This window comes from Protomyctophum parallelum (genome assembly GCF_964188405.1).
Source record: "Protomyctophum parallelum genome assembly, chromosome: 4".
Classification (NCBI taxonomy): domain Eukaryota; kingdom Metazoa; phylum Chordata; class Actinopteri; order Myctophiformes; family Myctophidae; genus Protomyctophum; species Protomyctophum parallelum.
The window spans coordinates 22,307,883-22,335,550 of record NC_139700.1 but is presented as its reverse complement, the minus strand read 5'-3'; the positions used below and the strand labels follow the sequence as shown (position 1 = coordinate 22,335,550).

At 41.5% G+C, this 27,668-nt stretch overlaps 3 protein-coding genes across 3 annotated transcripts; 2 read left to right on the top strand and 1 right to left on the bottom strand.

The window, feature by feature from the left end:
* On the top strand, nt 1-11,034 carry LOC310857707 (uncharacterized protein). Its single transcript, XM_083763510.1, has 2 exons — nt 1-6,588; nt 9,837-11,034. Exons 1-2 carry the CDS (start codon nt 3-5, stop codon nt 10,547-10,549), a joined length of 7,299 nt encoding a protein of 2,432 aa, XP_083619636.1. The 5' UTR covers nt 1-2; the 3' UTR covers nt 10,550-11,034.
* A 680-nt stretch (nt 11,035-11,714) lies between these two features.
* Nucleotides 11,715-21,211, bottom strand: prr5a (proline rich 5a (renal)). The gene is made up of 11 exons (XM_083763880.1): nt 20,580-21,211; nt 18,756-18,883; nt 16,592-16,717; nt 16,396-16,476; nt 15,622-15,670; nt 15,308-15,365; nt 15,115-15,206; nt 14,713-14,853; nt 14,007-14,142; nt 13,599-13,874; nt 11,715-12,867 (listed from the first exon to the last, which is right to left on the bottom strand). The coding sequence occupies exons 2-11, from the start codon at nt 18,881-18,883 to the stop codon at nt 12,578-12,580; spliced, it is 1,377 nt and encodes a 458-aa protein (XP_083620006.1). The 5' UTR covers nt 20,580-21,211; the 3' UTR covers nt 11,715-12,577.
* Nucleotides 21,212-22,883: 1,672 nt separating this feature from the next.
* rad52 (RAD52 homolog, DNA repair protein) lies at nt 22,884-27,484 on the top strand (the record flags this gene model as incomplete). The annotated part of the gene is made up of 11 exons (XM_083762728.1): nt 22,884-23,159; nt 24,731-24,832; nt 24,913-25,006; nt 25,111-25,178; nt 25,717-25,835; nt 26,015-26,090; nt 26,191-26,480; nt 26,581-26,777; nt 26,895-26,981; nt 27,100-27,324; nt 27,423-27,484. The coding sequence occupies exons 1-11, from the start codon at nt 23,097-23,099 to the stop codon at nt 27,482-27,484; spliced, it is 1,383 nt and encodes a 460-aa protein (XP_083618854.1). The 5' UTR covers nt 22,884-23,096.
* Between the last annotated feature and the right edge of the window lie 184 nt (nt 27,485-27,668).

Genomic DNA, 27,668 nt, shown 5'->3' with positions numbered 1-27,668 from the left:
CGATGAGGCTAGCAGCACTGTGCATGTTTGGAACGTTACTGGCCTTCTCAGACCTACGTAGGACAACAGCAAGCCCAGGTGAAGGAGCCCAACCTTGGAATAAGGGGCCCTGTACTGTGATTCTGAAACCTGCGGGTGCATGTGGACAGGGGCAGGATGAAAACGCATGCCCGTACCTAATGGTTCTTCCACCGCTCACTGTCCATTTGCCAGAACAGCTCCAGGACCTGGAAAATATTGTAAAGGAGGTACAGAGGCTGAAGGACAATGTGGATCAACTTAGGAGGACATGCTCTGATTGCACGGGTAGCCAAAAAGGGAGAGACAACACAATTCTACGGGAAACGGAGAAAGAAGGTAAGGAACAACACAAGCTTCAGAGGAATTTTACAAAAGGGAGAGATGCTGAGAGTCCAACAGAAAACGAGAGAGACTTTACACAGTGTGGCACAGATGGTGTTAAAGAGGGAAAGGCTATTCTGGAGGCAGAGGGGGGTGGCAAAATTGGCAAAAATTACAGTGACAAAGAAAGTTATGTAAATGCAGAGGAAAAGGGAGATGGGAAATATCAAAGTGAGACAGTGAGCAGTGGGAAGGGTCAGTTACAGGAGGCAGAGGTGCGACCCAGCGAGGATGACAACACAAGACAAGGGGAGAGGATGAGTGAAGAAGTCACTGTGGAAAATGAACATGAGAGGAAAGAAACAGTGATGATCAGGGGAGATAACATGGGAACAGCACAGACGGAGCATAAGGTCCAAAACAAGGAAGAAGGCAAGAGGACAGGTAATGATGAGAAAAAGGAGAATAGACTGAATGATCGTCATCCGTGGCAGGAGAACGGTGAGACAGAAAGCATGGAGGAGATCACCCCTTCTGGGAATCCCAGAGTGAGCGAGAGGACGGATAGAATCCAGCTACACGGGAATACAGAGAAAGAGCAGCAAAGAGAGGAGAGGGGAGGGAAAGGGAATAAAGAGACGTCTATTATAGAGAAGGGACAGATGGAGATTATGTCAGAGACAGAAGAAACTGTCCAGGGTGTACAAAGGGACAGGAACGAGGAACTGACATCCAGACAGTGGAGTGAGATGACAGACATGTTTTCACACACCCCACACCCTCCTCCTAAACTTAGTTCGGTTCCATCACCTGAGTCTACAGGTATAGGAGTGTCCAGCACCAGCTCCCATATTATGACAGGTCATGACAGAGGTTATGATCACAGCTCTCTTGAACTAACAGGCAGCACTTCTATGACAAACTCTGCGTTTATTTCAAGTTCTGTGTTTATAACGGGCACAAGGGCTACTCCTGGCTTAAGCACAACCCCTGGTGAGGGGAGAATCTACAAGACAACCAGCATTGCTGACATCTTATACCATGTCAAAACAACTGCAGGGAAGGGGTTAACAACTAACAGAGTGACTGAAACAAGGACCCAGAAACGGAGTCAACAAACAGCAAGCCCTGACCCAAGGACTGCCATTAGAACTGCAAGGAGGCCAACGACAACAACAATCCCTGATATGTTGGCTAGCTCTCAACAAACAACATCCAGTTCAAACACTGGGACCAGCTCCATCACGACCGGCCTGAGACCAGATGCAAGCTCCTACGTTAACATTCACTCAACTACAGCAGCTACAACAACCACTCCTCCTAGTCAGATATTACACACCACTGAAAGGTTAAGAGCCACAACCCTCAGTTCCTGGACCAGCAAAAAAAAGGACAACGCAAAAACCAAACCAGGTATTAAATCCACACCTGGCAAAAGAATAAAACCTGGTCAAAAGCCTAAATCTAACCAAAAGTCTATAACTGGCTCAAAGCCATCACCTGACATCAAGCCATCACCTAGTCAAAAGAGAAAACATCCCATACCTGACAAAAAGCTCAAGCCAGGACAAACTAAAAAAAAAGGACCTTTACGTAATACTTTTCCCATAACTGATACAAATCCTGAACATGAAAAAGTATCTAATTATAACGAAGATCACTGGCCATCAACGACCACAGCAATGAGCCACTTGGCTAGTTCTCCCCAAACAACCACCAGTCAAAGCATTAAGACCAGCATCATGACCACCAGCCTGAGACCAGCAGAAAGCTCTGACAGCAGCATTAGCTCAACTACAGCAACTACAACAACCACCGATCCTAGTCATAGTTTATACATCACTGAAAGCTCTACAGCCACAACCCTAAGTCCTAAGAGCACCAGTACAAATTACAACACAAAAACCAAACCTGGTGTGAAACCCATACCTGGTCAAAAAATAAAGCCTATTCAAAAGCCTAAATTTAACCAAAATCCTAAAACGGGACCAAAGCCTAAACCTGACACGAAGCCTTCACCTGATAAAAAGAAAAAACCTGATTCTCCTCACCAAAAACCTATACCTGACAAAAAGCTTAAACCAGGACAAATTGTGAAGTCTGATGGGAAACCTTCACATGATAATTTGCCAATAACTCATGCCCACCCTAAACGTATTTATGACCAAGATCATACTACTGAAGAACATATGACGTTACCAACCCAAAAGCCAAAACCAGACCAAAAGCCTATTATCCCTGCAGACCGAACCCCCACATCTGACAAAAAAACAAAAAGTAAAATTTCAAAGCCTGATAGAAAGCTGTTGCCTGAATATTCACCAATAACTGATGTGAATCCTGAACATGATGAAATGTCTGATCATATGCCAATAACCACCACCTCTAGCCAATTGGCCAGCTCTTTACGAACAACATCCAGTCTAAGCACCAGAATCAACTCCATGACCACCAGCCTGAGACAAGCATCAAGCTTTGACAACAGCATTAGCTCAACTACAGCAACTACAACAACCACTGATCCTACTCTTAGTTCATACATCACTGAAAGCTCTGCAGCCGCAACCCTCAGTCCCTGGACCACCAGAAGAAATTATAACACAAAAAACAAACCAGGTGTGAAACCCATACCTAGTCAAAAAACAAAGACTATTCAAAAGCCTAACCCTGACGCGAAGACTTCACCTGATAAAAAGAAAAAACCTGATTCTCCTCACCAAAGACCTATACCTGACAAAAAGCTTAAACTAGGACAAACTGGGAAGCCAGACCAAACCCCCACATCTGACAAAAAAACGAAACATGGTCAAATATCAAAGTCTGATGGGAAGCAGTTGCGTGAAGATTCACCAATAACTGATGCAAAGGATGATGAAATGTCTGATCCAGATCATGTGCCATCAACAACCACTACCTCTAGCCAATTGGCCAGAACTCTACAAACAACTGCCAGTCCAAGCACTAGGATCAGATCCATGACCACCGGCCTGAGACCAGCAGCAAGCATTAGCTCAACTACAGCAACTACAACAACCACTGATCCTAGTCAGAGTTTAAACATCACTGACAACTTTACAGCCACAAACCTCGATCCTTGGACCACCAGAACAAAACAAAACACAACAGAAGCAGGAATGAAACCCATCCCTGGTCACAAAACAAAACCTGTTCAAAAGACTACTGGAAAGCCTAAAACAGGTGTGAAACCCACAACTTCTCAAAAACCAAAACCTATTAAAAAACCAAAATTTAACCAAAAGCCTGTAACTGTCCCAAAGCCTAAACCCGACAGGAAGCCTTCACCTGATAAAAAGAAAAAAACTGATTCTGCTCACCAAAAACCCATACCTGAAAAAAAGCTTAAACCAGGACAAACTGTGAAATCTGATGGGAAGCCTTGGCATGATAATTTGCCAGTAACTGTTGCCAACCCTAAACCTCACCAAATAACAAATTATGACCAAGACCATAATATTGAAAAACATATAATGTTACCAACCCAAAAGCCAAAACCAGATGAAAAGACTATGATCCCTGACCAAACCCTCACATCTGACAAAAAGCTAAAACATGGTCAAATGTCAAAGCCTGATGGAAAGCCCTTACCTGAAGATTTGCCAATAGTCAATGCAAATCCTGAAGATGGTGAAATTTCGGATTATAATCTAAATCATATGCCATCAACGACCACTACCCGATTGGCCAGCTCTCTACAAAGAACCACCAGTCCAAGAACTAAGACCAGCACCATGACCACCAGCCTGAGACCAGCAGCAAGCTCTGACAGCAACATTAGCTCAACTACACTGATCACTGATCATAGTCAGAGTTTATACATCACTGGAAACTCAACAGCCACAAGCCTCAGTCCTTGGAGCAATAGAACAAAAGACAACACAAAAACCAAACCAGGTGTTTGGTCTCATCGAAAACCACAACCTAGTCAAAAAACAAAATTTAACCAAAAGCCTAAAACTGGCCCAAAGACTAAACCTGACATGAAGCCTTCACTGGAGAAAAAACCTGATTCTCCTCACCAAAAACCCATACCTGACAAAAAGCTTAAACCAGGACAAACTGGGAAATTTGATGGGAAACCTTCACCTGCTAATTTGCCAATAACGGATGCCTACCCTAAACATCACCAAATACCAAATTATGACCAAGAGCACTCGCCATCAACAGCCTCTACAACTAGTCAATTGGCGAGTTCTCTCCAAACTACAGCAAGTCCAAGAGCTGGGACCAGCGCCATGAGCACCGGCATGAGACCAGCAGCAAGCTCTGACAGCAGCATTCACTCAACTACATTAACTACAACAACCACTGTCCCTAGTCAGAGTTTACACACCACTGAAAGCTCAACAGCCTCAGACCTCAGTCCTTGGACCACCAGAACAAAGGACAACACAAAAGCAAAAGCAGGTGTAAAACCTATACCTTCTCGAAAACCAAATCCTAGTCAAAAACTAAAAAATAACCAAAAGCCTAAACCTGTTGTGAAACCTTCAGCTGATAAAAAGAAAAAAACAGATTATCCTCCCAAAAAAACCATACTTGACAAAAAGCTTAAACCAGGACAAATTGTGAAGTCTGATGAGACTACAGTAACTACAACAACCACTGATCCTAGTAAGCATTTATACATCACTGGAAGCTCAACAGCAACAAGCTTCAGTCCTTGGACCACCAGAACAAAGGACAACTCAAAAAACAAACCAGGAGTGAAACCCAAACCTGGCCAAAAACCAATACCTGGTCAAAAGCCTAAATTTAACCAAAGGCCTACTGGTCCTAAACCTGACATGGAGCCTTCACCTGATAAAAAGACAAAACCTGATCCTCACCACAAACCCATACCTGGCAACAAGCTGAAACCAGGACAAACTGGGAAGTCTGATGGGAAGCCTTTACGTAATAATTTGCCCATAACTGATGCAAATCCTAAAGATGAAAAAATATCTAATTATGACCAAGATCACTGGCTATCAACAACCACTACCACAAGCCAATTGGATAGTTCTCTCCGAACAATCACCAATACAAGCACTGGGATGAGCTCCATGACCACTGGCCTGAGACCTGCAGAAAGCTCTGACAGCAGCGTTAGCCCAACTACAACAATCACTGTCCCTAGTCAGAGTTTACACACCACTGAAAGCTCAACAGCCTCAGACCTCAGTCCTTGGACCACCAGAACAAAGGACAACACAAAAGCCAAAGCAGGTGTAAAACCTATACCTTCTCGAAAACCAAATCCTAGTCAAAAACTAAAAAATAACCAAAAGCCTAAACCTGTTGTGAAACCTTCAGCTGATAAAAAGAAAAAAACTGATTATCCTCCCAAAAAAACCATACTTGACAAAAAGCTTAAACCAGGACAAATTGTGAAGTCTGATGGGAAGCCATGGCATGATCATTTGCCAACTGACACCCATCCTAAACATCACCTGATACCTAATTATGACCAAGATCACTCACTATCAACAACCACTAGCCGATTGGCTAGTTCTCGCCGAACAACCACTAGAACAAACATTATGACCAGCTCGATGACCATCCTGAGACCAGCAGGCCTTAGCTCAACTACAGCAACTACAACAACGACTGATCTTAGTCTGGGGTTATACATCACGGAAAGCTCAACAGCCACAAGCAGTCCTTGGACCACCAAAACAAAAGATAACATGAAAACCAAACCAGGTATAAAACCCATACCTGGACCTGCAGTAAAACCAAAGCCATGCCCAAAGACAACAGCTTTTGATACTTCTTTGATCAGTAGGGCTCCAGAAAGCATCCCCAACACCAGTTCTGCAACAGTGATTCCGTCAACCAATCCAAATACTAAAAGTGTGTCACACTTAGAGAGTAAGCTCACACTCAGTCTAAAGGAAACTGGAACCAGACAAAGTCCTAAGACATACAGAACAGCAAGCCGCAGTCCTATTCCTAACAACAACGGTCAAACCAGCTCCACTGTACACTCAAAACTCAATTCTGACTTCATCTCAACAACCCCTGCCACCTCGAAATCTGACCTCTCTACTCCCAGCCCCAATCCTGTCTCCACTACCTCCAGTGCCCGAGAGCTACGCGTGAAGATTAACCAGGTGGCTGCCATTATGAATAACAGCTGGGGCCTAAATGGACGGCCACAGGACAAATATAATATGACGAGACATCCAAAGGAAGACGCAGAGAACAGGAACACCAGCGAAAACCAGCTCCTGATATTTTCTAAAGGTAAGAGATGAGAGATGACAATCTTTTGTCTTACTCTTTAACCACTTATATAACCACCCTATATACTTCAATGAATAGCGAAAATTGCTGATCTACAACAGTGTATATTGTATAAGCTCAAAATGCATCACAAAGCAATGCATTGTAAGTAAGTGGATATGCTATTTTTGAAAAATAGATGTATGTTGATTCTTTTCATTTATTTGTGTGTGTGTGTGTGTGTGTGTGTGTGTGTGTGTGTGTGTGTGTGTGTGTGTGTGTGTGTGTGTGTGTGTGTGTGTGTGTGTGTGTGTGTGTGTGTGTGTGTGTGCGTACGTGGGGGGGACGGACACACAGATAATGTCTGGTTAAAAGTGATTAGGCATTTGTCAAAGGAAAAACTCAACAGAATGTTTCCAAATGTGAATCCAGCCTGCGACAGATGTGGCCAGTCGCCGGCCACTCTAGTTCATATGTTCTGGCACTGCACTAAACTAACATCATATTGGCAAAGTATATTTAAATCACTGTCAGACATTATTGGAAGACCTTTTGACCCGGATCCACTGACAGCAGTTCTGGGGGTCAGGGGGCCCGGGGTCAAACTGTCTACTTTCCAATATAACATGGTAAAATATGTGACTCTACTGGCTCGCAGACTGATACTGTTGAATTGGAAACAAGCACAGGTTCCCACTCACACTACACTTATGAAAAATGTTATGCACTACGAGTGAAGATAGATTTTACCAGACATGGCAACCCTTCATTGACCATTTCAATAGGTGCACGCTAACCCCTCCTACACAATAGATAACATATTAGAAAATTGGAAAGAAAAGAAAAAAGAGTACTTTTTCTTTATTTTATTTTTTCTCATTTAAAAAGAAATGTCTGTAATTCAGTTAATTTACAACAACGTGTTGGGAAAGTTTGAGAGCAAGAGTGTCTGTCCTGTTGTCTTTGTTTTGTTTGTCTGTTCACATTTGTCATTGTTTAACTGTTTTTTGTTTTTTCGTGTTTATCACATTTATATATCTTTTTTATTATGTATTGTATGTGGAATTTACATTACCTGTCATTATCTTTCATTTTATATAACTGAATAACTCATTATCAATGTCAAGGATATTCTGAAGTTGTCATATACAAAAAATGCCTAATAAAAACAGTATTAAAAAAAAAAAGTGATTAGGCTCAAACATACTAATACAATGAACTCATGCTCAGAGCCCACAAGTGTCTGTTTTGACCATGTAGTTGCTATTGTCAGTGTTTGTATTGGGCATTTCATATAGGAAATGTAATAATATAACAACAGAAGAGTTGCTCTACTGTTATGTTGTTACATAATCTAATTGTTTCAATAAGTCAACTAGGAGCGGTTATTAGGGAAAGTACTTGGCAGAAATGACAGATACAAGTTAATTTGATTAACTTGAATTTCATAACTATTACACAAACACTTGGAGAGAGGGAGAGAGAGAGAGAGAGAGAGAGAGAGAGAGCTACAGAGAGAGGGAGCGACATGGGAGAGGAGGAGGTGGGTGGGAAGGAATGAGGGAGAGAGAAAATAAAACTATCCATTTTCCTTAGCATGTGACCATTCCTATGAACTTTAATAAACCTTGAAAAAGAGAATGGTGGATTTCTTCAGATGACATTACATTTTCCAAACTTTTCTTTTTTATACAAAGAAACTATAGTACAAAAAAAAAGTTGTGGATCAGTTCTCTTAACTTCTCTATGTGGAAATTGTGACATTACAATTATTACTCCATGGCAGTTCTTGATATCACATCAATGGCAAACAGAAGTATTTATTAAACTGAGTAGGCAGTGAGACCAAAGATAATCAATAATGATGGTCGTAATTAAATCTGAGATCATCATCTTTGCAACATATGTTGTGTGGCTAATCTTTGTTACATGAGGAATTCACGCATATGTGCAACGTCCATTATGTGAGCCGTGTTTTGGAATAAAATAAAAGCCACAGCTGCACATTGCCTTAGACAGAGTAACAGCTTTAAAACGTCATTTAATGGAGCACAGCTTACAGTGAATAACTAATTAAGTGTCACATCAATCTTGTGGATTCTTCAGCCAAACACATTTAGTCACTTACTGTAAGGTCATACACTACACATCCAGACAAACAACTGCCTAACCCCTTAGTAAACTATGAACTGGAGGCTTTATTTTTCTATAGGATAACAGGACCCATGCCCTCATGAGTAATACAGTAAGCAATTTGTTTAATGTCATTGTTTCACTTTATTTTGGACTTCTTCTATCAGTTTGGACTCATTTTGTACTCATTTTGTACCAGCAGCTGGGTGGAGCGTTATCTTGTAAATGTAAAGGGATCTTCACTTACATGTTTGGGGTCATTTTAACCTACTCAGGCTTTTGTGTGCACCCCAGTTTTTAAGTTGTTTGATTAAGTATTTAGATTAGATAGGCTATTTGATAGATTAATCCATTGTAACTTCAAACTCTATTTTAACCATATTAGATTAATTGAAAATGTTAATTGATTTGATACTTTACAATACAATGCCTACTAAAATGATTTATGCAAGGAAGCCTATTGGCTTGGGGTCCTTTTGTACTCATGGAAAACATTTAATGGTCGACAAATATCAAAAACATCATATAAACGAGTAGAAATTCAAAGAGTAAATATATGTACAGACAGTAAAAGGTTCAGGGTGGGGGTTATGCTTTCACTTTACAGAGGCCAGTTTTGAATTGCAGCTACCTGTAAGTGCTAAAGCGGTTTTGAAAGAGAATAGGGATTCACACTTCTTTATGACTGTTGGTAAAATGCCAAATCTGGGTTGAATGTGATTTTGGATTGTGGACTTGATTGACGTTTTTGAAGTAGTTTTTAGACCAGTACACCATGGGTGTCAATGAGGTGGTGTATCTTGTAGACCAGGCCCATTGTCCTCTACCATGTACCGAAATGATCAGGGGCCAGGGGTTAAATGATTTCTAGAATCTAGGTGTAAAGCCCAAACCACAGGAAAGGGTTGGGACAGGACGAGACGTTTTTAAGGTAAACCAAACCACACCAACGTCCGACCCTTTGGTGTGGTTTGGGCTTTAGGCCAAGCAGTAGCCTGTCTGTCTGTCTGTCTGTCTGTCTGTCTGTCTGTCTGTCTGTCTGTCTGTCTGTCTGTCTGTCTGTCTGTCTGTCTGTCTGTCTGTCTGTCTGTGTAGAATGAGTCATTATTTGTAAAACATACTCTTTCTGTCTGCAGTCACCACATCACCGAGAGACTGCTCTGATCATGTAGTCGGAGGGAAGAAAAGCAACAACGGCATCTACCAGGTGACCCCTGAGCCCCATAACAGCACCTTCCCAGTGTTCTGTGACATGGAGTCGGGCATTGGGGGGTGGACCCTCATACAGCGCCGCCAGGATGGCAGCGTGAGTTTCAACAGGACGTGGGCCGAGTACCGGTCAGGATTCGGGGAACTGGATGGAGGGGAGTTCTGGCTGGGAAATGATAAGATCCACCTGCTGACCCGTGCCAGGGACATGGTGCTGCGTGTGGAGCTGGAGGACTTCGAGGGGGTGAAGGGATATGCAGAGTATGGGCAATTTAGGGTGGCGAGTGAGAGAATGCGCTACCGCTTGACGGTTGGCAGTTATTCGGGCTCTGCAGGCGATGCCCTTCGCTTCAACAGGATGTATGATCATAATAACAGGGCCTTCACTACCCCAGACAAGGACCATGACCGCTACCCCTCCGGGAACTGTGGGGCATACTACAGCTCAGGGTGGTGGTTTGATGCATGCATGGCAGCAAACCTTAACGGGAGATACCATGTGGGAGCATACAAAGGGGTCCGGGATGGTATTTTCTGGGGGACATGGCATAACATAACAAGAGAGTACTATCTCACCAGTGATCGACACTCTTTTAAAACTGTCAAAATGATGATCAGACGCAAAGGCTTTGCACCTTGAGTCTCTTGGACTACCTTTTTATGCTTACAAACAGTATGAGATTATAAACTTTATGGGTAATTTACTCCCACCACCATGAGCTCACAAGCTGTTTTTTAAGCCTTGTGTCAACAGTGCACAATAATCATTTATTGTGCACTTTTGACACAAGGCTGCCGCCTTGTGTTGGTATATTGCAATACTTTTCTTTTTTTCCTCCATGAATGATTTACTCAATGTACCGGTATATGAAACTAAGGAAAGGTGTACATAGGTGTACATAGTAATAGTAATTACGAAAAATATTCTTATTCATAGAATATATTTTTGTAATATTATATTATTATTTTCTTAATGGAAATGTTGTTTGAAACTATAGTTTTTATTCTATGACAAGAAAGACAAATATCCTCTTGTGAAGTTATTTTTCTATCAGTAAAGATTGATGAGCAATAGAGAGACTGATAAACATTTTGACAGTACTGGAATGTTAATTGTTGGTTGATACTGTTCTTGGTATCATTTTGCATTTTCAATAAAATGTGTGTACAAAAAAAACTTTTCATTTCACAAACATCTCTTTGGAACTTTAGTTATTTTCTAAATTAGTTACAGCCTAAACAATAGCCTAAGTTGAAGGAAAAACATTAAGTGTGATATGTACCATGCAAGGCATGCAGGTTCACATCATTTATAGCCTAATATTTTCAAATAGTTTATTATTATTATTTACATTTTGGACAAAATATAAAATTTTAAATCAAGGTGCCCCGATGTCCATATAGTGCCCAGTCTGCTCTGCACCTATGATGGCTGGAATGCTCCCAATTTCAATCTGGCCCTGTAGAGAGATGGCCTTAAATAAACCTGCATTCCCCTGTAATACAGGTGGTTTAAAGCATATGACAAATATTCTAACTTATCTTCGACATAAATTTATTCTCTCAACTATTTGCAACAGTCAGTGATTGAAAAAACTGTCACAAGACTCCAATTCCCAACATTCTGTTCAAGGCGTGTCCGACTGCGAAATGTGATCATGTGTTGCTAAGCAAGAGCAAAAGGACAGGCAAATTGTGCCAACCCCATTCGGTTTTGCTGTTGTAACTGTACTTTTACCAAAACTAAATTATTTGACCTCTATTTAATTTCATCACACAAAAAGAAGTGTCAGCGAAACAAAGGATTATGTGTTATTCAAAGGTATTCATTTATTTAAAGTTTATAATGGTCTAGTATAACAAATTAATGGAAATTACAACCTTCGATAAAAACGTCATAGATATCATAGATTGTCAAAAAAAAGTACAAAACGTTTGAGGTAAACATCATTGAAAAAGCCATTTAAAAAGCCCTTATCAAAATCACAATTCGTTTTATCAGTTAAAAGCTTACTTCACAATATCTAGCCATCCTAAAAAAAATGACAACACATTTTTATTTACAAGGTAGTGGTGCCACAAATACAGTGTATAAGACGACATTCAGTAAAAATGCAAAACTCTTTGTCAAATGTAAACAATAAACAATCACCCATTACACTCCTGTTGTAGTAGGGCAACTTGAGTCTAGACAAGCAAATGAAAAGGATGTCATGACATTCATGTTTGCCCTAAAAAGTAACTTTATATCAGATGGTTGACCTTTAGACCTTTCAGTCCACATTTTATCATAATGAATACAGCTGTGTTATCAAATCAAAAGACCACAGTGGAGAGAAGTGGGGAGTGTAAGACTCAGAGACTCAGAATAAATACCCACACAAATTGAAACGCTAAATCTAATGCAATGAGAAAATGTGTGTGTTATTTTCTCTTGTAGATGTTGATTAAAAAGATGCCCCTCATTGGGAGATGTACACAGCAAAATCCTCAGTCTTATTTTATCCATTGAGAGTGTACACTCTCAGAGTTAAATCAACACTTACAGTGTATGGAGTGCACTTAAACATGGAATCAGACAATCCTAAAGATGTTACCACTGTAAAATAGCTATTAAAAGCTCCTTAATGTTTTGTCCCCCAAATATGAAAGCTGAGATGAAGCCTGTCTAAACGGTGCTCTGTCTGCTCTCGTGACCATATCCCATAGACTCTGCGGTGTGGGATGGAAAATCAATGAATAGACCTATCCCGTCCGAGTCCGAGTCTGCAGACACTTGCCCAATTATGGTTTCTGGGCTGGACGATCCACTGGGAGGTGTGGAAGAGGCACCCATGCTCATATCAGTGAGCGTTGTTGTGGCTTCAATTCCATGAAGCGGTCCTGGGGAGCGAAGCGGAAGGATGGTGGGAGAGGGAAGAGGCAATTCCAGGGCACTTGCTCCTCCCGGTACCATTCCTATGACGAGAAAGGTAAATTAATTTGATTCACGGGCTGAACCAGACCAGCACAGAGAAGGAGCAGTGGTTCTTAAACATTTTAATATAAAGGAACTCTAGTTTGGTATGCATTAGGCCACGGACCAGGGATGCAACAGTTAACTGAGCTAAATCGAACTACCGGTAATCAATTTCAGCGATTATAAAGGTTATCCATTTTTGAAATTCCGCCTTCTCCCCCCAAATGTTTTTAAAATAGCGAAAATAGCTGAGCTTTTAAATTTGCTATTCTTGCTAAGTGAAAAACAAACTAAACAAAACAAATAAATTGACTTTGACGTTTGTAAGAATCTAGTCGAATTCTCTCACGTCTTTTCATAAAAAATAAAACTTTTGTTAAATTGTTTAAAAAAAACATGCTTCTCGATGATTTGATTACTTGAAAAAGTAATCGATAGAATAATCACTATAAAAATTGTCAATAGTCCCCATAACTCAGAGTTACAGACCTATATCGGTGCATTTGGTTAAATAAATTAGCTGGGGACCCCCTGGAACCCCCTCAAGGATCCCTGGGGGTCAACAGGCCCAGACCCCACTGGACAGTGGACAAGAGGAAGAGAAACAGCAGCTAGTCTGTGTCAACATGAATTAAGTTTGTTTACTGCTGGCTCAATGATTTAATTTCAGTCATAACATCAGGATGGACGCATTCATTGAATTGAATCTATTCTGTGAACAATACTCTACCATTGAACTGAGGGCCCACACAGAGCCTATTGGCAGAGGAGGAGGACAGCTCAGGTCCAGAGGCTAGGTCAGCGTAGGCTAGTCCTTGTTCTTCCAAGCATATGATCTCGCAGGCCGAGTGGCGTCTGATTCCTCCGCTCCCAACAGAGCTGGCGTCTGGGTCATATTCAGCCACTGGTGTCAGTAAGAGAGGGATATTATAGCTTTTAGATCGGACCACTGGGTTTTTGGATGGCTGATCCGAGGTCTTCGGCCAGCACCACTGTAAACGTTTCTCTGCAAGAGAGAGAAAATAGGGAGAAATTATTAGCTGGTTTCAGACTCAGAGTAGCACTTCTATTAGTTGTTTATTTACTCAATAAACTAATAACTCAGACAGCTAGGTTTGAATGATCTCCTCTACCTTACCCATCACACAGCATTGAGCCTCACTTCCATCTCCAGAACAGAGTCCATGGGTACCCAGGTAAGGAGAAACCACCTTTTGAACCAGAGATTCCAGTCTCAAGTAGTCTTCATTTGCACCTCGTGATTCATGGACCCCCTAACAACACAATCCAAATCACTTCAATGGCCAAGTAAGTTTGCAAATAACGGCGATATATGGATTTGGCAGGCTTTTCACGTGCACTCAATCTATTACAATAAAAATGTGCATGAAAACATGGCATAAGACTGTAGACATTTATTCTCAATGGGATCCAGGGACCCACAGGGCCCAGGGGTCCGTGAGTGAGAATAATGTAATAATCTTCATTATTACATGTACAAATAATAACAAAGAACATACAAGAATGGCTATGTTGATCATAGTTTTATTGTTATCGGCTTATCGCTATACCTATACACTAACAGTAAAGACAGTAAAGGAATTATGGACCAAATGACAGACCATATTGATCAAATGATGTCTAACGATAGAAACATTTATTAGATCGGTGTCTCACAGTCAGATAAAATATCAAATTGGGGGTTCTCAAAATGAAAAAGGTTGGACATCACTAATGTATCTAGGTATATGTTACGTAATAGGGAAATGACAGAGGAGATACCTGTATGTCTTATAGCAAGGGACTTTACATGAGTGAATGCATGCTTGTATGAATTCACCCACCTGTAGAATGAGCAGCATCTGTGTAACAGAGGGGGGCACGCGGGCCCGAGGCCGCGATAGCGCATCATCTAGGTTTACACTCAGGACTATGGTGTTCCGGAAGTGAAGCAGCGCAAGCTGTTTAACAGAGGGCTCCTTACCCTGGACAGACGAGGAAAAGGCAGCGGGATTGAGATTCGACTACACCCAGAACCACTGTTACATTAAAACCACATTAACCATGGTATCCCCGCTTTGGAAATGTCATTATATGCAACCATTATTGAAAATAAATAGCCTAGGTTGCGTAATTTATCTACAAGCTCATCGTTATGCGTTGTGAGCTTGTGTCCGACACAGTGTCCGACATAAGTGCTTAACTCTGAGAATGTATAGTAGAGCAGATAGAAGAGAGAGCACTACCTGGACAGGGTGGAAGATAGCCTGCAGCATTGAGAGAACATCACAAAAGAAGAAATCCCACGTCTCTGCCAGAGAGTCTAATAGCTTCTGGCCTACACAAATAGGGTAAAGCAAAAATGTAAAAGAGACTATTGATTTATACTTGCTGACACTGAGCTCCCTTTGTTCAGATTGTGTCCAATAGCGTTCGTACCTTCATAGAACCTGATTTTGTCTCGTAGAATGACCATGCCCTTAGTCAGCAGCTGATTCTGTGAGACGCAGTGAATAGAATCAACCTTATTAAACAGCAATATCAGAGGTACTGTCAGCGAGTACCACGACACCAGAAATTATCATAACACAATGTATTGCAACATGTAATTCTGTCTTATACATCAGTAACTGGTTTTATGTATCTGGAAGATGTGTTCTATTGCTTCTGCTTTGTAGCATTTACAGCTCACTGTCTCCCGAGTGGATAACCATCCTGATCCTATTTCACCCAATATCAAAGGTTTCAGTTACCTGAAGGTATTCCGTGAAGAAGGAGCCCAGCTCAGTTTTCAACAGATGCCTGAGGAAACAAAGATAACTACATCACTAAAAGTATCATGACTCACTAAATGCAGATTCTTTGTTTGTCTGATTCTTTCTTTCTTTTTTGCCTTCATTTCTGCCTTTCCTTTCTAGTTGCTCCAAAACATATTGCCTACTACAGTACCTACCCAATAGGCTTTGTATGCACACATAATAGTAAATAGCGGTGAAAACGTTAACCAATAATAATGACCACAGGTCTCTGACCTCCACATGGCTCCCCCTGTGTGCTAATGTGTTGACTGAGCTATAATAGAAACTGATGTGATGATAGAGGTTATGGGTCTAATGTCTGGTTGAGAGAGATAATGAGATATCTGGCATGACCACATGACACATGCATGCACACACACAAACAAGCTCATTCACAAGAAAACAGACATTAAGTCAGCTCTGTACACCCAGGGTATAATTATGCTACTTTTAGCACAAAATCACATCAACAGTTAAACATAGCACACATGAATGTTCCCTTGTATAGTGTGTGTGTGTGTGTGTGTGTGTGTATGTGTGTGTGTGTGTGTGTGTGTGTGTGTGTGTGTGTGTGTGTGTGTGTGTGTGTGTGTGTGTGTGTGTGTGTGTGTGTGTGTGTGTGTGTGTGTGTGTGTGTGTGCGTGCGTGTGCGTGCGTGCGTGCGTGCGTGCGTGCGTGTGTTTGTGTGTGTGTATACACACATACACATAGCCTGGGGTTTTTACATACCGGACACCTTCATTGAGGGTGTAGAGTTCGTTATCTGCCAGACCTTTCTTCTGGAAGACAGCTATAACGGCGTTGTGGATGCTGCAACACCACAGACAAAGCCGGCCCGGATCAGTACGCTTGGAAGTTCGTACTAACGAAGCCAGCCTTGACTGTTAACGGTTAATGACGTAATATTCATAGGAAATACACGTACCTGTTCCATGTGGCGTTGGCCCCCGCTCTCTTTTGCTTTTCTCCCCTGTCCTCCGGCGAGCCTTTCTCACTCTTTCCCAGCTCACTGAGGCTCGGAGAGCTCATCAACTTCAGCCGATGCAGAGTTCTCATGTCAGAGATGGAGAGGAGAAGGAGAGAGAGAAAGGGAGAGAAAGATGGAGGATGGGAGAGAAAGAGAGTATGCACTAAGTACTGGACAGGAGAAAGGAGGTCAGGCCAGGCACCAATGCACACACACACACACACACACACACACACACACGTACGCACGCACGCACGCACGCACACACACACACACACACACACACACACACACACACACACACACACACACACACACACACACACACACACACACACACACACTGTACACACACACACACACACACACACACACAGGAAAGAAAGGACGACAAGAAGGTAGCTTGAGGGGAGAAGGGAACAGAAGCTGCGCGCGTGTATGTGTGTGTGTGTGTGTGTGTGTGTGTGTGTGTGTGTGTGTGAGAGAGAGAGAGAGAGAGAGTGGGGCAGAGCACAGTGAGAGTACAGTGACAGATAAATAGAGAGCGAAGTAGGACAGAGTGAAGTGTGGTAAGAGAGAGATAGGGTGTTAAGAAAAGGATGGGGCGGAGCCAAGCTGGAAGGTGGGCCACAGTAGTGTCACCATACTGTTTGATAACAATAGCACATCCACTGATACTGCCTGCCCTTCTTCTCTTCACTCTCCTCCCTCTCCCTCTCCTTATGATACAATACAGCCATTGACTCCAACAAATTATTATGCATAACACAGATGCGGAGGGAACTGCTGATCAGGACAAGACTTTGTTCTGCTTGTCATTATAGAGTCGGGGCTGAGGAGGAAGCAGTCTGGACACCTCAACAACAACTGAACCGGGACAGGAAATGGTGATACAATACAGGACAATAAAGACCATTTTCCTGCTCTTCTATTTTCAACATAAAACTGACAAGCAGCAGCCTTATGGGAGACATCCCATTTCAGCAACAGGATTTGCCTCATTCAGGGGTTTCTTGAGGAGCACTCACTATTACCAATGTACAGTACAGCCATGTGTAAGGTATCTCTTCTTGAGTCACATTTTCATAAAACAAATGTCCCTGTATGAGATGAGATGACAGCAGAAATACAGTGTAGATTGATGCCTCTTGTTCCAGTGGCTGTAGGTGAAAATTAGGTCTGAACAACCCCCGCAGTCCAGAAACTGTGGACGGCACTGTAAACAATAGACCAATTCAACGCCCACATACATACAAACACACAAACATGGAAGCACATTTCGGAAGGAATTTTTATAATGAATCTGCAAACGTAAGCACACATCCACACCATTATATCGTTGCTGTCGGGCAGAAACCTCCATATTCTATATATATTGTAAATGTTTCTAAAACACCTGGGACAACGCTCCACACGTCCCAGACTCTTCTCCCTTCTGGCTCCAAAACTATGGAATGAACTTCCCATTGCAATCAGAACTGCAGACTCACTCCCAATCTCCCGCCGTATTCTGAAAACTCACCTCTTCAGACTCTATTTCTTAGCCTGTAGCACTTGCACTAGCCTTGACGACCTTATTACAGTTGTAGGCAAAGGATAAACTTGTAGATAGTCATAGCACTCTATAGTGTATAGTATACTGATATAGATTTATTGTACAGATATTCTACTGTTAGTCGGATGTTAGGTCCTTGGCTTGCTTATGATGACTTGATGACTGGATTAAGAGCGTCTGCTAAATGCCTAAATTATAACGCCCTACTACTTGATCATAAGCGTCACACAAAAGCATCACAATTAGCAGATCTGCATGCTCGAAACGTGGTTTATAGTAGGTTTATAGTAAGCTAGTAGATCTGCTATTTTTTCTATATCTGAATTTGAATCCTGAAAAGTAGCCTATCAGTTTTGTAGTATCAGTTTCCACCCCACAGAGACGATATACATTATAAAATATTAAGTCAGGGCATAATTATCGTTAGGTCACCTCACCCTAGCTGTGTTACAGAAATATTCAGCTAGTGAACGAAACCTTCTGGGAACAGAGATGCTTGGATTGTTACAACTGCTTATCAATATTTCACATGTTTACCGAATGCTAATCCTAGGAACGGATCCTTACCTCCTGATTGGATGGTGGCCGCTGTCCATGTCAGGGCTTGGGGGAGGGGCTGAGAAGGTGGTGAAGTTGAGGGACAGGGGTCGGGGGGAGGGGCGGGAAGCATGCCTCCTCCGGAGCCCGTCTAGCATCTGTCAAAAACAGACAGGAAATGGTGAAAAACTGTGGCTGCCCTGAGATTGTTGAGGGCACTGGGTCTGGCAGACATTGACAATACAGATCATACTGATACAAGAGACACTGCAGTTGAAGTGACAAGCATAAAACTGTGGTTTTTTTTTAACTAAACTGCTCAGTCCTATATCATTTCTATAGTAGTATTATATTATTTATAATTTTGTATTGTTTCCTATAATAGGCTATTAATATTTGAGTAGGCTGTTTTATCATTTGTATTTGCCAGTTTGTTTGTTTTTTTGGAGGAATGTAGAATCTCTGTAGACTAAAGTAGAGCATTAGCTGGACTTGCTTTACATGTCAGGTGTGTTGAGACAACTACCGTATATAAATAAAATGTAGGCTACTGATATTACGAGCATCTGAGCATTCCTCCCTTATTAGTCTGTTTTACAATGATTCTGCAGGTGTGTTGATTTGTATGATTGCATTTCTCATCAGGCATCACTGTATATGAGGGTCACCCGCATTGATTTCTCAGAGGATATAAGATATTACGTAATTCGTAAATAAAAGTTGAATGAATGAAGAATAATACATTTGCAATATCTATCTCTTCAACAAGGGCAAAAATAAACAACAGATGTGAAAGAGACAAGAAGAGGAAAATAGCTCAATAAATGAAATAATAAACTTACGTCTCTAGGGTTTAAAGGTCAGTAGGCTACACAGACTAAGGAGCCAAGAAGATAGATCTTTTTTAATTGCCCTATTTATCCATATTATATTAATGTTATGGTGGATTCCTTACACTGATATAACTATTGTCTGTTTACTCTTATGATTTCAACACTATGGGGAGTAGGCGAACAGTTTTCTCTGGAGTTTTTGCAATAAATTATGTTTTGCAATCGACCTTAGCTTTCTATTTCCACACACACAGTGACACAGCTATTACATCAGTTTTGAGTGAATTAATCAAACTGCAAAGGCCACGTAGCCTCGCTCGTCGTTCCTCTTGAAATATGAAATTATATTTGGGTGTCTCCCCATAAAAAATGCACAAGCACCATCAACTGGTCACTGGGGAGAACAACAGTCTGGGTTGTCAGTCCCAACCCAGACAAAGACAGCAGAAGAAACGACAGAAAGCGCGTGTGTTATCATTTCCCTGTATAGGTGCCAAAGTAAATGAGAGTGACTCATCTGTTTCCCAGAAGGCTACCTTATATCCCAAGTTGAAATCACATTAATTTCCGCTCCCTCTTCAGTCATACAGTATACAGTAGTATACACACGCAGACATGGAGGGAGAGATGCCACGCCAGTGGGTATTCTGCTTTTGTTCTTGTATAGGCTGCTACATTAAGACGAGTATATTGGAATCGACACCCGTACAATCGACGTTTACATTTTAAATATAACGCATTTAGGCCTGTCTAGTGGGCCTCGACATTGTCCCCGTTAATAAATCATAGAACAAACAAAAATCGAAACCGTGCAAATCGCGCAATACATTGATGTTTTTCTATGTGTGTGTGCGCGTGTGTTGCTGTAGCATAACGCAAGCAGGGCAGGGTAGGAATGTGTAAACAAAACGCGGGTCGCACACTATAGTCACACACACGAAGTGCACGAATAGCTTCATCATATTCATAAATGTTCAAAGTTGCCAAATGCGCCGCCAGTCCTCTGTATAGTCCTACTCACCGTTCCTGTCCTGTCGTGTTATTCTTGGTGGAATGAAATGGGCAGCACCTATATCTACCGACTACCGACGATCAATATGCATCATTTGGCTGCACATCAGTCGCGTTGGTTGTCCTCTCCTCTTCAGACCACCCAGTCCGACCACACACACACACGCACACGCACACGCACGCACACACACACACACACACACACACACACACACACACACACACACACACACACACACACACACACACACACACACACACACACACACACACACACACACACACACACACACACACACACACACACACACGGAGCGGTCAGCGGGGTGCAGTGGAGAGATGCGCCAGCCAGCAGCAGCGACCTATGCGTGGGGACTCGGGAGTCATTCATGGAGCCTGAGCCGCATGCTCGCCCCCATGTTGTTTTGACTAGATGCAGCAGACCCGTGTTGTAGACGGACCGACCGAGCGTCTACGAGCACACGTGCACGCGCATTATGGCATCTTGGCCTAATAATCAGAGTGTGAAGGGGTGCGTGCGTGGTGTCCTAACGGGTTGAGGCGGCAGGCACACATAAATGACACATTTATTTATTCATAGAGTTCGGTGAGCCAGGCTCTCATGTTGTTTTGACATTCACTGTTTCAATAATTATAATGTATTGACTCTGTTTGATTTGGAACCTCAACGCTACGCTTTAGGTCCGGAGCGGAGCTAGCTAGTATAGGCACACACGCGACGCTCGCACCAGAAAACTTAAAATGTTAAAAAAAATAGCTGATCTATAAGCTCACTGTCGTATGATTGTGACCTTGTAGATCATCTATTTTTAATAGCCGAATAGGTATGTTTGTGTGATGATATGAGGAGAAGAAGAAGACCTGACATACTGACCATGAAAAAAAAACTGACATGATTGACCATGACCATGCTGCCATGCATGATACTGAAATGAAACTGACATGTAAATGTTACTGACATGATACTTTCAGTATCATTAGGCCCTACATGTCAGTTTCATGACATGATAGGCTACTGTGCTATATAGGCTACTGACATGATAGGGAGCGTACCTATTTCCCAGGTTCTATGTTCCCCACCATGCATACTGACATGGTAGGCCTACTGATAATATATCATGTCATGATACTGTACTGTACTGACATGATACTGACTATGATGATTAGGCTTCTAGTAGCCAGCCCATAGAGCCCCATTGTGAACCCGGACATGTTGAGTAGCCTACACCAAGGTTTTATGTTAGAAATGTTTAGTATGGATCCCCAGCATGTAGAAACTGCCGGATGCTAACTTGGGCAATTTTCATAATTGGCATAATATGTGACCATACCAATTACAACCTATAGAAGGCAAAATATTCAAAATTTCATCATGCTTTATGTAGCATGTGATGTGTCAAACTAGGGGGTTTTCATGATGCTGAATCCATTCTAGGCATTAGTTTTGCAAAAAAAAAAAACACTCATTGGGCTAAAAACGGCCCACCAGGCTTTCCACCAAGGTGAGCCTAATTCAACCTGCCCATGAAACAGACCACAAATACAGAGCACAGTAGATGGCACTATCTCACCATGCATATACCACACAAATACCTAGCCCAAGATATAGATCGACTCTCTAGTTTTTTCTAGAGATTCGTCAGAATCGAGAAAAAAAAACTCTACGAGAGTCTAAATCTTTGGCTAACAAATACCCCAAAATACAGTTTGTTTCACAAAAGAAAAATACATTCACAATATTCAAATTTTCAGAAAAATAAGCAAAATTAAATATTACAGCATACCCATAACTGGGACAGCCACAATAATAATATACTAACAGTCCAATATAAAATTACTAAATTATAATAAGCAACACAATACAGTATCAAAATAAAGCTTACACTTTAAGGGGACCTGGATATTGGATAGATGCCCTGGCCCACAAAAAGACAAAAAAGGTGCAAAAATAATCAGTCAAGGGAAATAATAATTAATTGTAACTAAAGTGCACATTTGCAAGGAACTAGGGAAGTTCTACAATGATTCTTAAAGTGCTGCAAATATAATTGGAAACCTTGAAATGCGGTAGGCTACTATTAAAGACTTTTTACTGTGACCTTAGTAATGTTTGTATCGAATCGATACTATCGATACAGCGGTCTACAGAGCAGTGAACTAACCAAGCGTCGCTTGTTTTGTTGCCTCGTAAAGCCGTGATGAGCGGAGTGCTACTAATGGTGGTCTTATGCCCCGCCTACTTGGACGACCAGGAAATGTTCAAACCAAACACAAAGCGGGAGTGGTGCAGAGTAGTAGTAGGAGAAGAAGATTGTTGAGACTCAATAGCAACATTTCCTTTCATATTTTTTTATTCATTTTATATACATTTTCTTTATGGGAGTCAGTGACACAGCTGAAATGTGTGTTTAACGACGAAGTGTATCGAGGCTAAACTTAAAGTCATGCAAACCGAATAGCATTAGCAACTGATTACTGATTTGTTGAGGACTGAGAGAACTCGAAAATGATGCACAATAATATGGAGCAGGACGACAAGACCCACCGGCCACCCAAGTGCTTTGGACAGGTAGACCTGGACTTCTGGAATAAAACCTCACAACTTCTTTCACGTTTGCACACATGTTCATTTAAATGTGTATAAATGTACGCTTTCAAAGTTACACATGGATTCATTAACACCCACTTATCTGAAACGAAATGGGGTTCAGGTGTGTTCTTAGTCTAATGTTGAAATGTATCTTAATTACACGTGGTTTACACCTGTATAAAGTCTATAAACCGTAAAATTATCTTCCCAAAATGTTAATTACAAGTGGGGAAACTCAGGGTTGTCTGGTTCAGATATAGTTATGCATGCCATCAACATACATTTTATAATTTAATTTCCTTTTAGAACCACATTCATGACATACATTGGTAAAATGATGACAATTAAGGCTTTAAAAATATACTAACAATTTAACAGGTGGTGTATGCTATTTCTGTCTTCCATTAGCCTCAGATCAAGAATATCTGATTATCAGATGTATTTTATCGATTTTGAGTTTTGACATTTGAATCTATCGTCAGTAAAAGTCATACTCAATAAAAATACATCTATGATAGTCTTGATCCAAGGCTAGTCTTCATAATGTTAAGTGAACTTTTAAAAGTAGTGTTGTACTGTAATGTTACTCCAGCAGTGAATGTCAACAAACAATGCTTGAGGGGCAGAATTAAGACAATACCCTTTCTTTCAATCATTTTTGCACAAACTGATGACTCACATACACAGACAGACTAACATATAGACATACCTACATACATACGTCATCTTCTTCTTAATACTTATATATTCATATAGTCTTCCAAAGTCATACAACCTTTGTACTTAACAGGAAGGGTTCCTTAATTTGCAAAAACCCCTTGATAGTATTTTTGTGTACTCCCCTCCCATATTATGGGCCCCAAACTAAGAAAAATCCATCCATGTCTCCATGGAGAACATGTGTGAGCCGTTCCAAAACATTGTGGAGCCAACTTGATACAGATGGTACAACATCCTCAATCTAACATTGTAGTCTTGACAACCTAGCACAGTACCACAGGATACTCAAGATTCTATTTAATTCAGGTGTCGTTCAGGTGTGTATTACCCATTCATTATCATAAAGAAGAGAGCATTACATTTTATAACCACCTAAAAGAAAGAAAACCAGACAGGCTCCATAACATCATAGCCCTCAGACATAGAGACAACCTACAGGGATGCCCCCTTTTAGTCAGCTGGTCCACGGACTCTGTGCACAAACGCAAGCACACAACTATCATATGGAAGTCCCATTGGATTTATTACCAGATTATAAGAAAACAAAAAGAAAGATAGACCTGATACTGGAAAGCTTTATACCCTCACCCTGTATATAACATGTATATAACGACGCAATGTGACATAGCTCTGTTTACAGAATGCTATATACCCCCTCCAACTTGAATTGAATGTCAGAAAAGACCAAAGAGTTGATGACTGTCTGTCATGCACTTCTTGAGATAAATCGTGTCGTTCTTTTTGTTGTTGCTGAAACTGAAAGTAGCACAGAATTTGATCAGCATCCATCAAGATAATATCCTGACTGGACTGGACTCTGTTGTTCACAGCACTCTTACACTGCAGAAGAATACCAGGCAGTCCAGAATGCTCTGCGACAAAAGCTTGGACCAGAGTACATCAGTAGCAGAATGGCTGGAGGAGGTCAGAAGGTAAAATGCATTACACACACACACACACACACACACACAAATTTAAATCTGACATAAACGCTTAAACCTATTTTTTACAGGTGTGCTATATTGAAGGGCATCGAGTGATTAGCTTAGCCAATGAGATGTTTGGCTACAATGGCTGGTCTCACTCCATCTCCCAGCAGAGTGTTGGTAAGACATTTGGAATCTCATACGATTCGAGTCTTCCTGACAGCCCAAGGTGCTGTCAATGTCAATACACTGTTACTTACAGACTGTGTTTCTGGCCTTTACAGACTTTGTGGACCTTGTCAATGGGAAGTTCTATGTTGGAGTCAGTGCATTTATCAAAGTGCAGTTGAAGGTCAGTTGAACAACCAATTAATAATACATTTGGCGACTTTTTCATTGTTGAATTTCAAAGGCGAAAGGACCTAAACTAAGACAAAACATTTTGTTGTTTTCCTGATATATTCAATCATTATTATGAGGAGTTTGAAGTCACACACTTCGTTCGCTGACCATCTATCCTGAATTTAAAATTGTATAACCAAATTCCCCACACCCAAACAAATCTATTTTAACATAACTAAATCTAACCATCTGTAACGTCATGCTTAAATACACCAATTTGGACTTAAAAGCGGTCAATTTAGGTCAGTGCGATTGGCTCCCATGAAATGCATATCTTGGTAGCCTTTTGTGCAATGCATTGTGGGTTACTGACGTTTACTAACTAGAGCCACTCAATTCTCGAGCCAGTACCTTATTTTAATAGAAATCACATTTCACAAAAGTTCTAAGCAACAAAACATACTTATGTCTTGTAAATTTGGGAAATACTGCATAACTCATCCTCTATATTAGACTAGTATAAATCGGTGTGATGTGATCACTTCCAGGATGGGTCGTTCCACGAAGATGTGGGCTATGGAGTGAGCGAGGGACTGAAGTCTAAAGCACTGTCACTGGAGAAGGCCAGGAAGGAAGCTGTCACTGATGGACTAAAGCGATCTCTGAGGTATTGCAACACCATTTTATGTACAGATGGACACAAACACATAATCCCAAGTGTGCAATACAATGTTCACAGAATTTGAAATGCTTACCTGTTGATGTGCTGATTAATAATGCAGTTTGTCTATAAGCAGACAACAAAACAACAAAAGGCAAAGATGATGTGTGTTTGCTCCCATTCAGATGCTTTGGCAATTCCCTTGGAAACTGCATCCTGAATAAGGAATACCTCATGGCCATTAACAAAATCCCCAAACAGGTCAGATATATCTCAACTGTCTTGTTTTGTGGTCTTTTGTTATTCGTCTTATATTGTAATTCTGAGTCTCTCCATGACTCCATCACTCTTTCCCGTACAGCCTAATCCTCCTCTGGACCCAGCTAAAACCAAGCGTTCTGATGGTGAACCCATGGTAGAGAAAGCACGCATCTGTAGTCTGGCCCGGGATGACAACCCTGGGCCTTCAGTGCAATCTGCCAGGCCTCCCCTGGAGCCCAGAGTGCTGAACCAGAGCCTGTCAGAAGGCCAGGAGGGCGGGAAAGAAACCAAAGGATCCTTCCATCACACTAATGCTGGTCCCATACCATCAGCGGCACATTCTGTAGCTCTGGCAGGCATGAAGAAGGAGAATGAAATTGGTGTTGTCGGGTAAACAAGACTGTGTCTAGTTTCGTTCAGTAATAATTGTACAGTTACTGACTCCATCTCTCTGACCATCATTAATAATATCCATCCTCCGTCTCTCCAGGCGATCACCAGACTCTGGGGAAGTCTCCCTGCCTGAAACGCACACAGATCCCAAACAGCTGAGAAAGCTCAAGCAACAACAGCTCCAGCAAAGGTTCAAGCTCGAGATGGAAGCTAAGAAGCTGCATCAAGAACAGGGAGAATATCAGTTCCATTCTATGGCTACAGAGGTCACTGTTGTACAGGCACCATGTGGTGGTAAGAGGGAACAACAGGAGAAAACGTTCTTAGCATTGTCTATATCTTTGTAAAATGTTATAAATATGAGCTTTCACCTGGCATTGATATTTTCATTATGATGCCTCTCTCCAGCAGGTCGTGTGAGCCTTTCAGGCCAGGTAGATGTACCCAAGTCCAACCACAGTGCCCCAAATGGACAAAGTGAACCTTGTAACAATATAGGTACTTGAAACCACCAGAGGGCTCAAGATACTCTTGATGAAGACACATTCCTATTTTTTTATCTGTAGCTTAACTGGTTAACCACACTTTGTCTACCGGTACTTGTTTGCTTTTTTAGCTGATGATCCTGAGTTGTGGGATTTCACCCTGGAGGGTATTGACGAGCTGGATGTGCCTGCAGGTGGACAGCCTTCTAGAGGCTCCAGGTCAAGTCCACCTGCAAATCACCAGATGCAGACCCGTAGTAAGACCCCTCAGGGGGGCCCAACAGAAGAGGCCCCGCAGCACAGCCGAATTCCAGGAAACCACTCCCTGTACAGACCTCAACTTGTAGCAAGGCCAGGTGAGATTAAAATAGAAAAGAAAAATCATGTTTGGCAAAGGTGTACCTTTTTCTTAAATTTAGTTTTTGCTTTGCTAATTTTTTTTTTAATCTTTCAGGTGAGATGTTAAGTCCATATAGGCATGGGCAGTACTTGAAAAAACGCAGATTGGACAGTTGAACACTGGAAATCTGTTCTGAATTGTTCTTAAGAGTTTAATTGTTTGAATGTGTATATTAACACAAAATTCATGTCATTTATTCTGTAAATGTGACAATGTATGGTTTTATATTAAAACAATTTAAACATCAGTGTCTGGTTTAGAAATGTTTGAATGAAATGTTTAAAGAATAACTGTTATAGT

Excerpts from the sequence above, each read along its gene's own strand:
- LOC310857707 (XM_083763510.1), top strand. The coding sequence starts at position 3 with ATGAGGCTAGCAGCACTGTGCATGTTTGGAACGTTACTGGCCTTCTCA. Across the intron at positions 6,589-9,836 it reads GCTCCTGATATTTTCTAAAG|TCACCACATCACCGAGAGAC; the intron begins GTAAGAGATGAG and ends TTCTGTCTGCAG.
- prr5a (XM_083763880.1), bottom strand. The coding sequence starts at position 18,883 with ATGCTAGACGGGCTCCGGAGGAGGCATGCTTCCCGCCCCTCCCCCCGA. Across the intron at positions 15,366-15,621 it reads TCTTCACGGAATACCTTCAG|AATCAGCTGCTGACTAAGGG; the intron begins GTAACTGAAACC and ends TGCGTCTCACAG. Across the intron at positions 12,868-13,598 it reads TGTGGGCCCTCAGTTCAATG|GAATGGTACCGGGAGGAGCA; the intron begins GTAGAGTATTGT and ends TTCTCGTCATAG.